This window comes from Bos grunniens, chromosome 19 (genome assembly GCF_055505025.1).
Source record: "Bos grunniens cultivar Pamir isolate PY7600 chromosome 19, Bosgru_T2T1.0, whole genome shotgun sequence".
Taxonomy (NCBI): Eukaryota; Metazoa; Chordata; class Mammalia; order Artiodactyla; family Bovidae; genus Bos; species Bos grunniens.
Window position 1 is genome coordinate 40853925 of NC_141183.1, and position 14660 is coordinate 40868584.

The 14660-nt window shown below is 51.9% G+C and overlaps 2 protein-coding genes across 19 annotated transcripts in view; one reads left to right on the forward strand and one right to left on the reverse strand.

Annotated features, from left to right (window-relative positions):
* The window catches only part of INPP5K (inositol polyphosphate-5-phosphatase K), an 18904-nt gene continuing 4244 nt past the window's right edge, over positions 1–14660 (forward strand). For 3 of the 18 annotated variants that reach the window (XM_086359795.1, XM_086359808.1, XM_086359797.1), the window contains exons 1-7: positions 1–168; positions 1889–1996; positions 2320–2428; positions 5727–5843; positions 6186–6361; positions 6968–7079; positions 7727–7836. In XM_086359795.1, coding sequence (XP_086215921.1) covers positions 122–168; positions 1889–1996; positions 2320–2428; positions 5727–5843; positions 6186–6361; positions 6968–7079; positions 7727–7836 — 779 coding nt within the window. In that variant the 5' untranslated portion in view covers positions 1–121. Of the gene's footprint in view, positions 169–1888; positions 1997–2319; positions 2429–5726; positions 5844–5991; positions 6362–6967; positions 7080–7726; positions 7837–11942; positions 12071–13060; positions 13203–14660 lie in introns of those variants that run through there. The other 15 variants (XM_086359791.1, XM_086359794.1, XM_086359796.1 and 12 more) reach the window with 12 other exon arrangements.
* The window catches only part of LOC147352362 (uncharacterized), a 6886-nt gene continuing 6574 nt past the window's right edge, over positions 14349–14660 (reverse strand). Inside the window, exon 4 of the mRNA XM_086359810.1 lies at positions 14349–14566. Within this exon, the coding sequence (XP_086215936.1) occupies positions 14469–14566 (98 nt within the window). The 3' untranslated portion in view covers positions 14349–14468. The remainder of the gene's footprint in view (positions 14567–14660) is intronic.

A 14660-nucleotide genomic window follows, 5' to 3' on the forward strand; every position in this document is an offset into this window, starting at 1 on the left:
GGGTCGGAATCCGGAAGAAAAACAATCGGGAGTGTGAGCGGACCGGCACCTGCTTCCCAGAGAGAGCCGATCGGGCCAGGACCGGCGAGGTTCAAGCCGGCCGGGCCACTGCGTGGGGACGATGGAGGCCATGAGCCCACGGACCGAGCCGAGATGCAGAACGCTCAGGTGAGGAAGGCGGCTGCCGGCTGCCCGGGGCGGGATCGCTACCTCCGACCCAATCAGTGCTGCGGGTCTGGGCCAGAACCGGACTGGGAGAGAAGGGGCCAGACCAATAGGTTGCTTCTAGTTCAGAGGCCTCTCACATTCTCCCAGGCCAGTATCTAAGAGGGCTATGTTGGGCTCAAACCCTGCGCCTCCTCCAAACTCAGGCCTCCAAGCTCTTTCCCACTTCGGCGCCCCTAGCAGGTGTCCCAGTTAGATTCTGGAGGAGGCAGCAGTGTTAGACTGTTTGAAGTTAAAGCTATAACAAAGCATTCTCTCCTTAGATCTAGAGTAGAAACCTTGTTCTTTAGATCAGCACATACATCATGGCATCTGCCTGATCCCGTTATGACCTCCTGAAGTCCACAATCAGATTTAGATAAGATCCTTTAGTGAAGTGATAAAAGCTTGGTCTCATGCTTGCTCATTAACAACGCTAATCACCAACTTAGTGCCAGTCACGATGCAAGGATTTGCTGCTAATCGTGGGACCTAACAGTGGGAACAAGAAATCCCTGCTCTGGAGGTCCTTAGGAAAACAAGGAGCCTTGGAGTAAAAGAGCTACCCTTTAATCCTCCGTTGGACAGCAGGGGGAGATCGTAAACAAACGAAGCGCAGAACCTCTGGCTGAGTGCCTGGGAAGGTGGTTTTCCTATTGTTTTGTTGATATTCAAAGGGAACGGCAGGAAGTTGCTTTAAACTGGCCAAGAATTTCTTCAGGTTGTGCTTTTTAGAATTTGAACGTCTAAGAATGGGGATCTGGTGGAGAAAAGACGTTTGGGAGAAATCCTGCCCTTTTCTTCTCGCCCCCATTTTAAATCTTCTGCTGTTACACATCCTCCTCCTAATGGTGTGCCTAGGACTTACCTGGGGCTTGCTGGCTCTTCTTGGTCTCTGTGGGGTTTTAGCCCCTGCCTGCTGTGTACGCGGCAGTCTGGGGGCTTCCCAGGAGCACTGCTATAACTGTTCAAATGAAGAGATTTAAAAGTCTCTCTTTCCCCTGAGCCTCTGAGGAAGCCAGTGTTATTGAGAGCTGCTGATTAGATCTGTTGTTTCCCTGGGGTTTATATGAAGCTGCGTTGGATGTTATCCAACTGATGGTTTTTCCCCAAATCGGGTAGACTCTTGAGAAAGATGTTGGGAAACCTGTTATTTAGAATCTTGTTAGCCTCTCTGAAATTCCCCTGTCTTGCTGTACTCAGGCCTCTCACAAGGTGAAAACTGAACCTCTAGGATCTTTCTGGTGGTCCTGGGACCCCATGGATTGAAGAGTGGGGGGTGGGAAGTTTCTGACCGAGCCACAGATGAAGGACTATTGGAATTAATAAAGTCCTCACTGTCCACCCCATTCACACCCCTTCCCTTGCCTGACTCCAAAACCTTCGGCCCCGCTCGTTGGCAGCTCTCCTGGTGTCAGCAGCACAGGTGCCGCCAGCCGTGGGCAGCTGTATACCTGCACGGAGGAGCCGATCCAGGGTGGGCATTTCCTGCTTCAAGGGACAGAGGGCTTGAAGATGAAGGGCTTGTAGTTCAGTGCCCCAGTTCCCTCCAGTGGATGCAGAAAAACACACATTTCCCCATTCTGACTACAACAGATTATGGTCCAGCCCTTAGCAGGAGCAGCCCCCGGTCTATTACCTGGACGAGGTCTCATCCTCCTTCCTCCATGGCTTCCCTTCTCAGCATACATGTTGTGACGTGGAACGTGGCCTCTGCAGCACCCCCTCCAGACCTCAGTGATCTGCTTCAGCTGAACAACCTGAACCTGGACCTGGACATATATGTCATTGGGTAGGTGTCCACAGGACCTGTCACGCATGCCTATATCTGAGATCAGGATCAGGTAAGCCTGACCAGTCCCAAGTTGTCCCCACAGGGAACCACTATAACCTGTTCGCCCTCGCCCTGGAGTGTGAAAGCCAAGAACTTTCAGCCTGCATCAGAGCCAGGCCACATCTGTTGTCCTGGGTCAGCAGTGGCAAGGGGCTGGCGAGCAGTAGCCAAAGGGGAGGCAGAACCCAGCGCTGGACAGTCGGCTGAGGACAGTGCTGGATGTTGGAGCAGAGGCAGGGCCCTACAGGCCAGGGGGCAGGCCTCTGATCTGGGATGGGCAGTTTGCAGGAACTGAACTGTGGGATCATGAGCCTCCTTTCCGACACTGCCTTTGAAGACCCATGGAGCAGTTACTTCATGGACGTGCTTTCCCCTCTGAGCTTCGTCAAGGTAACTTGCAAGTTCGTGGGCAATTGGGAAATGTGTCTCACCTCTTATTACTAATCCCTAGTCCTTTGTCTCCCAGTCCAGCTTTCATGCTGTTACCCTTTTATTTAAAGACCCAAACCCCAGTTGCACCTGGTTCCCTGGGGCTCTTGCCTGCCTTGTGTCTTTCTGAAGTAGCTGGGGCTGAGCTGGGACCCCAGGGGCTAGTTTAACACCTTGATATTTTTCAGGTTGGGAGAATTCCTTGGGGAGATGCAGCAGGGCTTAGTAACACCTGATTGCCTACCCCACCCCCAGCCTCCAGTCTCTACTCAAAGACCCAGCCTGAAATCTCAGAGTATAATAATAATTGCCACTGTCCATGGCTTGCTTATTGGTGGTGGTGTTTTATTGTTCACTCAGTCGTGTTTAACTCTTTGCAACCCTGTGTCCATTGAGTCGGTGATGCCATTAACCCATCTCATCCTGTCTTGCCCCCTTCTCTTCCCACTTTCAATCTTTCCCAGCATCAGGGTCTTTTCCAGTGAGTCAGCTCTTGGCATCAGGTGGCCAAAGTATTGATGCTTCAGCTTCAGCATCAGTCCTTTCAATAAATAATTCAGAGTTGGTTTCCTTTAGGATCAACTGGTTTGATCTCCTTGCTGTCCAAGGGACTCTCAAGAGTCTTCTCCAGAACCACAGTTTGAAAGCATCAGCATTATAAACAAACTCTTTATATACATTATTTAAAAATCTTAACTATTCTGAAATATAGGTGTTGTATGGATAAAACCAAGACTCAGAGATCATGACAGATTTGGATCCGATCTTTCAAACTTCATAACCTGTGTCCTTAACTACTGTACTTTATTACTGTACTGGTGATCTCGAAGGTTGACAGGTATCCTATGACTCTCCTGCTGGTATCAGAGGGTGTCCTCTGATCTTAAGAGACATGCACCTCAAATCCTCAGAGACTCAGAGGTTAGAAGAGACACATGTGGAGGAGAAGGGTTCTCAGTCTATAAGGCCAGTATTCTTTGGGAAATCTTTTTTTTTCTTTGAGAAATGTTTAGACCATAGGAGAATCTGCAGGAATGCTCTAGATTGCTGAATCTTACTTGTCTGCCCTGCACAGCTAAGAGATGAAACACAGTCCCACTAAAAATACCTCCAAGAAGCATTGCTTCTCAGAAATACCAGAATTCCTTTTTTCCTTTCCCTGGGTGATTGGATTGCTTCAGAATTCACTCCGTTACCCTAATCTGCCCAGAGGTGCTGAGGCAAGAGCTGTGAGTCCTCTGGAGGCGGGCAGAGCCAGGAGGTCACATCAGATGTGATCCTGCTGCTGAGGCTAAAAGATGCCAGTCCCCAAGCCCTTGGCTCCCTCCAGATTGAACTAGGGCCTCTTCCTGCAGACTTGGAGCTGGCCCCTCTCAGAGGGCAAAATCACTTGTCTCTTACCACCCACTCCCTTCCCAAGACTGGAGGCCTCCTTGTACCTCGGCTCACTGGCAAGGGATCGGTGGGATGGACTTGAGCCAAGGAAATTAGCTCATCCTGTGGCATGGACACAGCTCACTCTCTCCATGCGGCCTACCGAGGCTGGGAGACCAGCCTGAGGGCCTGGCAGGCACCCACAGCAAATACCCCTCCTTTGCACGGCCGAGAGTAGAGAGTAGAGGTGAAGGGCGAGCCCTGCCTGCAGCCTGTTCCTGGGGCCGGAAGTTGCTGGCCACAGGTTGAGAAGCCTGGGGCTGATCCCCTTTGCGGGCTCCTAGGCTCCCAGCCTCCCTCCTTCTAGTCCCTTCCTTAGCTCCTCCTCCTTCATTTCCTCCAACTAAAACTTCCCCTAGGAGTCTCCTGCCTTTCCCCATAGCCCCACCCTTTCTCCCAATCTGAAGTTTTCCTGCCCCACCCCCACCTCCATCCTCCCTGCCCCACCACCACTTCCCTCCTCTTTCAGAGTGGGCTCTAGCCTGTGGGGCCGGGCTCAGTGGCCCAGACCTGCTCTGTGGGATCAGATTAATCTTGAAACTCTTCCCAAATCTTTCTCAGTTCCCTGGGAGTCAGCCCCCACCACCCCCAGGAGCCAGCCCTTCCCCACTCCCATTGTCCTATTTGCTTTCGAAGGGGAGAGACCAAGATAGGGGTGGAAAGTGAAGTCGGGGACACATTTGTAGCAACCTGTGCCCAGCTCTGGGTGCTCACGCCTCCCTCCCTCCGTCTTGTGTTCAGGGTTCCCCCTCCCTTGACTCTTCCACCATCCCAAAGCTCCTGGCCTGTGGGATCAAGTTTCATAATTCCTGGAAGGCCCCAGTACATGCTCCCCACCCGGGGATTTCCTCCTTGGCCTCTGCACCTCATGCTCCGGAAATAGCTACTCGGATGGTGGGTGTAGACAGCCTGAAGCTGTGAGAGGGTCACAGGCCCATTCCCACCCCACCTCCACGGCCGCTGAGTGAGGGGATTCTGGCAGTCCTGGGCCTTTGACATTGCTATTCAAAGTGGTCCTGCTGGTTCCTTAGTCTCCTTGAGCCTCAGTCCTTCTTCAGAACAGGGACCCTTCTTTCAAAAGTTGGCCAGAATTAGCTGTTTCCCCCAACCTGCGACTCGTCCTCTGTGCTCACTCTCATCCCCTCTGCGTGGCATTCACGGACACCAGCTGCCCATAGTCTGTATTATTTTTCAGTAGCGTTTTCTTAGTTGTTTTTCCCTGAGCTATAATGTATGGAGAAATGAAGTGTAGAGTCTGGTGGATTTTTATACGTATATGTAGCCACGCTGCCACCCATCAAATCAAGATACAGAGTATTTCCCGCTCTCTCATGCTCATGTCCCTTCTCTGCATTTACTTTCAAGAATCCTTAAAGTAAAAATTAATATCAAGAACTACCAGTTAGTCCAGCATCTTTAAGATAGATTCCTGCTTTATCGATGAGAAAATAGACTTGTCCGGCATCAAATACTAACAGCCTGAGCTGGTTTCTGAACGTAGATCTGGCCCTTAGCCATTTTCCCATAAAGCATCTCAGAAGTTCTTTGAGCCCCTCCATGCACGGTACCCGTGGGAGCTCAGGAGGGCACTAGGGAGAAGGGCACCATACGTGGGCTGGAGCGGAAGAGTCAGTGCCCTCCTGTTGGTGGGATGTCTCCACCCGCTGCAGAGCCCCCAGATTGCCTCATTTGGCAGCTGAGACTCCATTGGCACTGAGATGCCGTAGACCCCTGGGGCAGGACATCCATGTGGCTCAGGGCTCTCAAGGGCTCCCGGCACAGGCCCTAGAGGGACATGAATGACTGTCACCCTTCTGTCCCGCAGGTCTCCAGTGTCCGCATGCAAGGGCTCCTCTTACTGATCTTTGCCAAGTACCAGCATTTGCCCTTTATCCAGGTCCTGTCTACTAAATCCACCCCCACCGGCCTCTTCGGGTACTGGGTAAGGACTGAGCTGTTTTCTGAGTCAGGAGCTGGGGGCCTTCTCTCACTGGATGGGGTAGGGCTGGGGGCTTTAGAGCTGGGCAACTGAAAAAGGGAATGAATGAATTGAAAAGAGGGGGTGAAATGAATCTTGGCACTCTGTCCAGGCCAGTGCCCCGCATAGCTGCCTTCCCTCCTCTGGGGGGCCTAGTGTCCCTGGGACGGCAGGTAGGTGAGCTGGGCTCTGCGGAGGTGAGTGTCTGCTGACCCTGGGAGATCCCGCAGGAACTGAGACCATCTGCCCTCAGGCCCCAGATGGGAAAACAGAGGTGTGTCCCCCCCCTTCCTGCCCACCTACCAGGGGAACAAAGGGGGTGTCAACATCTTTCTGAAGCTTTACGGCTACTATGTCAGCATCATCAACTGCCACCTGCCCCCCCACATGGCCAACAATGACCAGCGGCTGGAGCACTTTGACCGGATCTTGGAGATGCAGAATTTTGAGGCACAGGATACCCCCAACATCCTGGACCACGAGTGAGCGTGCTGCTGTGAACTGTGCCCGACCTCTCTCCCCCAGGCCAGCCCCGCAAACCTGCTTTGCCTGGTCACTGCTCCCCCACCAGAGGCAGTCTGCCCCATCTCCCGCCCTCTCGCAGCCTCTTCCCTGATGCCCTGTCTCCTCTCCAACTCTGCCTGCCTGGGGTCTGGGACCCCTTCCCTTTCCCTGGCCCCTCTGTCCTGCCTAGAAATTCTGGATGCTTCCAAACATCCCAGGTCAAGAACCTTGTGGTTCCTGAGGTCCCCAGGAAGGGCTGGTTCTCAGGTGTGCCCTCTGGGGCACCTGGTGCCGGGTACCCGGCTGGGGGACGGAGGGAGGGCTAGAGCCTGCTCCATGTTTGCCACTTGCCCCTCAGGGCTGGTCCTTTTGGCTTGAATGGCCGGTGGGGCCAGGAGAACAGGCCCGTTGGGGCCTGCCCTTGTCTTTACCTGATCCTCCCTCAGCCTCTGGCTTTTCACCCGACCCCCGAGCCTTCTGCCCCCTGGCAGCCCTGCAGTGAGCGGTCAGAGCCCCTGTGGTCTCCTGCCTGCTCTGACCCCATCACAGACCTTCAGGCTGCCTGTCTTCCTTTCTTTCTGAAGCCTCATTCTCTGGTTTGGAGACATGAACTTTCGGATTGAGGACTTCGGGTTGCACTTTGTTCGAGAATCCATAAAAAATCAGCGCTACAGTGACCTGTGGGAGAAGGATCAGGTATCTGAGAGGGGGGATCTGAGCCCAAGAGAGGAGAGTTCTGAGCCCAAGGCCAGGGAGGTCAACAGGAGGTGTGGGGAGGTTCCCTAGCGCCCGTTCTCTTTTCCCAAGCCTTCAAAAGTCCCTGACCCCAGGCAGGGCAGAGTCTAATAGGCCTTGGCTGCTGGGAGTGGGGCAGTCAGGCTTATCTGGCCAGCCTGGTCTCCACCTGGAGGCGCTCCAGCACCAGGTGTGTGTGAGGTCAGGGAGCGAGCAGGGCTTTGGCCTGCTGGCCCTGCACCAGCCCTCAATGTCCCTGTTGTCTTTCCCACTCCCAACCTGACTTGCCTCCTGGAGGATGAGATACCACCCATTGGGATACCCTGCCTACCCCAGCCTCCCCTCTGATACACTTCTGCTAGTGGCTCCTAGGGAAATAGAATTCAGAGCCTGGTCCCTGTGGTTCAAAGACTGGGAAGTGGCAGGCGGCTCTCTGCCCTGGGACTATGGGGTGGGCGTGAGGGGGTGATGTTTGCGTTTGCATTCAACTGCTGTCCTGGGGGTGGGGTACAGGGCTGGGGCAGTGAGGAGCAGTCTGACTGGGAGGGCACCGCCAGGTTTGAGTCTTGCCCCACTGCGATGGCAAGTGCCAATCCCTTTTCCTCCAGCTCAGCATCGCCAAGAGACACGACCCACTGCTGCGGGAATTCCAGGAAGGCTCCCTGCTCTTCCCACCCACCTACAAGTTTGATAAGAACTCCAACAACTATGACACCAGGTGAGGGGGCCCCGCCGGGAGAGGATGTGCCTGTCGCAGATCTGGGCCTGGGAAGTCAGACCGTGCTGGCCCTTGTGATCAAGGGAGCCACCTTCAGTTAGAAGTGTTGGGGGAGCAGGACTAGATCCAGCCATCACTCCTCAGGAGCGGTGCCTCTGCACCCCTGATGATATGCTGATTATGGGAGCTGTCCCAGGAGGGAGCAGGAAGGGGAGCTGGGGCCGGGGCAGGTAGAGCCAAAGGGGAGGGAAGACGGCTGATTGCTGACTGCAGGGCAAGGGAGATCGGGGAGGGACTATACTTCAGCATCCTTTAGACTCCTGCCCTGCTGCCCCCTCAGGGCTTTCTGGTCCTGCCCAGATGATGGTGGGGACAGAAAGCTTGGCTCAGCCAGTCACTGGTGTTAAGTAATCCTGCCCTGGCTGTGAGTGGGTTGAGTACTAGTTAAGGAATATGAGTGGGAGTGGTCAGTGGGGCAGTTAATGGGGAACAATGCAGAGATAGTGCACCTGGTTAGAAATCAGAAGCACAGTTTGTGCTTTATCGGCAGCATGACCTTGGTCATAGTATTTAAGCCTCAGTTTTTCCGTCTATAAAATGGGGATGATAACAGTGCCTGTTTCATGGGACTGAGGATTCATTGAGACCACCAAAGGACTTCCATGGTGGTCCAGTAGCTAAGACTCCCAGCTCCCAAAGCAGGGGGCCCTGTTTCGATCCCTGGTTAGATCCCACATGCTGCAACTAAGACCCAGGGAAGCCAAGTAAATAAATATTTAAAAAGAAATAAATAAGACCTGGCATGTTAGCCTAGTGCCTGGCACCCAGTAGGCACCATGATAACTGCTGCTGTTGTTTTTAGATTCTGATCTTCAGGTCGGAGTTTTACTGAAAGCCTTTCTAAAGAACTGAGAAAGGGATAGGTAACCACCAAAACCTTAGACGTAGGCAGTGGGGCAAAAGTAGCTCAAGCCCAAAGCCCCTAACCTGATTTAGGGCAGGGACCCTCATCTCTTTGAAGAAGAATAACCCCCTACACGTTATGGGGCTCTTTGTATTCCCCTAGCAGAATTGTCTTCTGAGGGAGATAGGAGGTGCCCCCAGGGCAGCCCAGGCCTCTCGGATTTAGGCGGTGAGTAGGTCTGTCCACAGCCAGGCCAGGATGAGAGGGGGCCCTGCTGGCCCAGGGCCGGAAGCCGTGTGGCTCTCCCATCAAGTGAAGGGGAAAGCGTGAGCCATTTGAGGCGTGTGGAGCAAGACAGAGTGGGGTCACAGTCAGGGGCAGTGCACACAAGAGGAGGCCACAGACACTGGAACTGAGGGCCAGCCTGGGCCGCAGCACAAGCCAGAAAGTAGGGAAGAGGGCAGGCTTCCGCTGGCCCATGGGCCCAGGTCCGCAACTGTCCATCTCCCCTGCCATCCATTGGAAATGAGGATCGTCATGGAGATTGTCAGGCCTCTGTGGGACAAGCCGGGATCCTCTACCAGTTGACACTTGCCCACAGGAAGAGAATGGCTCACAGGCCGTGTAGCCAAGCATCACCCTGCTCACTCCCCTGGGTATGGGAGGGAAGCCCGCAGGAGACTGGAAGTCATGCAGGCGGTGTAGAGGGGCTCAGAGATGTTCATGGCCTTCCCCAGGTGGCTGTGCTCGTGATAGTGGAGCCGGGGCTAGACCTCTCCAGACTGTGTTGCCCATGATGCTTTCCTCTAGCCTGCAGTGCCTCCAAGTTCACAGACAGTCTTTTTTTTTTTTTATGAATTGTATTTATTTTTAATGTGTATCTATTTTTTGGCTGTGCCATACAGTACATGTGGGATCTTGGTTTCCCAACCAGGGATCCAACCCACACCCCCTGCATTGGAAGCGTGGAGTCCTAACCATTGGACCACCAGGGAAGTCCCCACACAGCCAGTCTTGCCAGCTAGCAGCAGAAAGGAGCCCAGGGCTGGGATAGCAAAAAGCTTGCCAAGGAGAAGGCAGATGTTATTTCTACGTGATAGATAAAATCCACACGGTGACTGACATCGCTGAGTGCTGACCACGGGCCAGGCATTGGGCACAGCGCTTTGCCTGCATCACTTCACTTAATTCCTACTGTATCTTCATTAGGTAGACACTGTTGATACTGACTTCTTACAAATAAGGAAGATTTGTACAAATCGTACAAATAGACCTTCTGTATCTCAGAAGGTCTAAGTAAGGTAGTAACAGAATAAGTGATGAGCAAAAATTTGAACTGAGGTCTGTGTGAATCCAGACTCATGCTTCCCCTTGCCTGGAGCCCAGGAAATGAAGGAATGTCTGGACAGGAACAACGGCATTACAGGGGGACATCACAACTGAAATATCCCCAGCTGGGAGTGCCTGCGGTTGGCAGGAGCCCCGTGTAGGGAACAGAAACGTTGCTGTGTGATCAGCCTGTTATTCATCCTTGAAAACCAGGTTGAGGCATCATCTCTACTGGAAAATCTTCCTTGACCCTTGCCAGTTTCGCTGGGAGTTCTCTCCTGGTGCTGTGCTGCCTGCAAGCCTTGCACATCGTGCGTTCAGTGTGTCTGTTAAGACATGGCGTGCCTTTTTTGCTGTGCTATGAATGCCCGGAGCACAGAGGCTGGGTCTGATTTACGACCGTCCCTGGTTATATAGCACAGCGTGCCTGCCATGTGTTTGAACTGAGAGCCTGAGAGAACAAAAGGAAAAGATAAGATATTTAAGGAGCAGCCAGTCTAATAGAGGGACCCACCCAGAGCGAGAGAGCCAAATAAACACTCTCAAGTCCAGGAGCTGGCCGATAGAAGGTTCCAGAACTCTGTGTGGAAGTGGTAAAAGACAGCGAAGTGAACGGTAAGGAGGCGGACAGCTGAAGCCATGAGGAGTCAATGAGAACTGTCAGCGAGGCAGCAGGTTTCACAGAAAGGACAGGCATTCTCAGCAGCAGCGCTGATGAGAGGCACTTTGAGTGGGGCTGCCCCACTGTACAGAGGGACTGAGCTGTGTGCAGGGCATGGTTCGCAGCTTTACCCAGCCTCGGCAACGCACCCGAGCCAAGATGTAATGAGAAACGAGGTCGGCTCCGTTACAGGGGAGGGTGAAGGGGCTGAGGGCAGCAAATCCTATTAAAGTCAGGGATTGTAGTAGGGTTTTGTTACAGTCCACAGGAACCTAGTCCACCTCCCCGCTCGGCAGTGAGCAGAGGATGTTACGATCAATCTAGGCAAGACTCAAGTCCTGAGTTCAGTGGGACACTTGGAAACCACCTATAGGGAGCCAAGAGGAAAATGCTCTCAGACCCAAAAATGGAACACATCACTCCTTTGGGGCCAGTAAATTGGCTCAAGTTTTCTAGGCTCTTAAGCCTGGAGAATCTTGCAGAGCTACTGGGTCTTAATTTTTAGAAAGTAAAGACATATCACAGGCATGCCTGGGAGATACTGTGGAATTGGTTCCAGGCCACCACAGTAAGGCAAATATCACAATAGAGTCACTCAGACTTTTTGGTTTCCTGGTGCACAGAAAAGTTAGGTTTATACTGTTCTGTAGTCTATTGAGTGTACAATAACATATCTAAAATAATGTACATACCTTAGTTTTAAAATACTTCATTAGTAAAAAATGCTAACCAGTCTCGGAGCCTTTGGCAAGTCCTCCCTTTCTGTGATAGTAGCATCAAAGGTCACAGATCACCTAACAGTTATAACCGTAAGAGAGCTTAAACTATTATAAGAACTACCAAAATGTGACTCAGAGACACAAAGGGAACGAATGCTATTTGAAAAATGGTTCCAAGTAGTCTTGCTCAATGCAGGTTTGCCACAAACATTCAATTTGTAAAAATCGCAATCTCAGCCAAGTATTAATAAGAAAGCACAATAACCCGGGGTGTGCCTGTTGTCTCCAGAAACAGTTCTTGGGGGCTTCCCTGGTGGCTCAGTAGTAAAGAATCCACCTGCTAATGCGGGAGACATGGGTTTGAACCGTGATGCAGGAAGATCCCTCATGCTGCAGAGCAATTAAGCCCGTGTATCTCAGCTATTGAGCCTGTGCTCTAGAGCCCGAGAGCCACAACCACTGAGCCACAACTACCAAAGCCCTCGCCCCCTAGAGTCTACGCTCCACAACGAGAAAAGCCACCACAATGAGAAGCTCGAACCACAACTAGAGAAAAGGCCGAGCGGCAACCAAGAGTCAGCACAGCCGGGAATAAATAAATGAAAATTATTTTAAAAAAAAGTTCTTGTTCTCAGTCATGACCATTCAGCCAAAAAAAGCATTAGTGAGGCCCCACTCTGGTTACACGCTGGGGATCGGCCACGGAGGGACAGACTGGGAGGACACGGGTGCGGTGAAGGAGAGCTAACTCCTGGCCAGCACCGTGAGGGCACCCAGCTCCCCTGCACTCGCTGACCTCCCTCAGCATCAGTGTCCTGGAGAAGAAGGGAGATGTGACCCGTGGCGCCCTCCCAGGGTTAGGAAGATTAGAACAGTCTGAGGTGCCTGCCACAGCCACGTGATGCATGGAGCGGCCGCGTGTTTAGCTGTTACAGGAATGGAGAACTGGGGGAATATATTTAGTTTGTACATATTTATTCTGCTTATTTGTTCCTTTGTCTTTTGTTTGTTAAACGAGCTCCTCAAGAAGTTTGGCAATCCCATTTATCAGATCCTCCCCAGTCTCCTGTCTTATAATAAGGGCTCAGTAAAGGTGATTGAGGGCTTCCCTGGTGGCCCAGTGGTAAAGAATCGCCTACAATGCAGGAGATGTGGATTTAACCGTTGCATTGGGAAGATCCCCTGGAGGAGGAAATGGCAACCCACTCCAGTATTCTTGCCAGGGAAATCCCTTGGACAGAAGGAGCCTGGCGGGCTACAGTCTGTGGGGATCGAAAAAGAATTGGACATGACTTAGCAACTGAACAGCAACAAAGGTCTTCAAAAGAATGGACAGTACAGGTGCCCAGTGATGAGTGTGGGCCAGGCCATGGAAAAGGAAGAAAGGGAGACAGGCGGAGGTCCTGCCGGGGAAGGAGAGTGGGGCTGTGGTCAGGACTTGGGGAGGATTCTGACGGGACTGCATGTATGGGCTGCTGACCATAATAGGGAAGTGGGGGCAGGAGGATGCTTTGAAAGGGAGAGTGGTGCATTCATGCAGTTCACTACCAAGTCTCAAGAATTGCTAGGCACTGAATGTCCAAGGTTGCATTAGAGGTTTTGTGTCTGTAGTTTCTGGGATGGAATTACCACATTCCAACATCCCACGAACACTCTTCAGAAGCATGAAAGGTCAAAACACGCCAGGAGCACAGAGAGGAAGAGATGTGGCCACTTACCACTTCTGGAACGGTCCCTCGATAAGGTTTTTGAAGTAAGTACTGTTATCACCTCATCTTAGAGTTGAAGAAACTGAGGTTTGGAGTGATGATGTCACTTGCCAAGGGCAGAACTTTGTTTTTTTAAACTAGATCACTGATTTGTTTTAAAAGTATGCAACTCAGAAATAGGCAGATGGAAGAGATGTGTCAGACAAGGTGTGGGAAGGGGAACAGAGCTTCAATACCCTCTCCAAGCGCACCACTCCCCAAATTCACCAACCCAGAACTCTTCATTAACAGGACAGAACTTTTCACCAACTGGTCTCCGATTTTAGAGCCAAAGTTCACCTCCAGGGCACCACCGTTCTGCCACTATTGCTAGAGAGCCATTTTGCTATTGAAGTGATGAAAGTGTGGCAGGAATGTTTGTTTAAAATAGTAAGTGAATAAAGCAGAAGACAAAAATAGCCTTTCAAGCTATAAGCATGTGAAGTCGTGTATGTTAAAATTGACTGGGCATTTTTGAGGAAGGAGAGTGAGCTTGGGTTTTTTTTTTTTTTTTTTTAGTTATTTGTATTTCACAAGCACTTTTTTTTTCTTTTTCATGAGCACTTGTTGATGGGTTCGATCCCTAGATTGGGAAGATCCCCTGGAGAAGGGAATGGCAACCCACTCCAGTATTCTTGCCTGGAGGTAGTCCATGGACAGAGGAGCCTGATGGGCTACAGTCCATGCGGTCACAAAGAGCTGGACACAAGTGAGGAACTAACTGCTATACTGTTGAGTACTTGCTGCATACCAGGCTCTGTGCTAGTGCCAAGGGGACACAGGAGACACCAAGAGCCCCTTCCTTGCCTTCTGAGCTCACGCTGACTGATAGGCTGAGTGGGGAGCAGTAAACCACGATAGAGTGTAGCAGTAGACGTGCTCTGGAAGCAGAGAGGTCAGGGGTGGCTTTATGACAACGACCGCACTGAACTGGGCCTCCCCCTGCGACAAAGGGAGTGCCAGGCAGCAAAGCTGCAAGAACAGAGGCCCAGAGGCTTGAGAGGGTCACCAGGGCCAGGTGGGTCTGGGGCGGAGGTGGGTGATATGGTACAATAAGGGGCGTCAGAATCCTGGGCACCTTGAAAGTCACATTTGGAGACCTGAACTTTATCCTGGAGGCAGTGAAGACTCCTTAAAAGGTTTTTGCTGGATTTGTTTTTAAAATATATACATTTATTTATTTGACTGCACCAGATCTTAGTTGCAGCATGTGGAATCTAGTTCCCTGACCAGGGATGGAACCCAAGCCCCGGAATTGGGAGCACAGAGTCTTAGCCACTGGACCACCAGGGAAGTCCGTCCTTAAAAGTTTGAAAGCGGTGAATCATCTGACCAGGCCGTATGGTGTCTCTCATGCCCGTTGGGGAAGCTGGGAGTACAGAAAGGGAATGGCAGGTCCTCAGTTGACTCTTGAGAAGAAAGCCTCATAAGAGCCAGTGTCCGTGGGCAGCTTGCATTGTAGG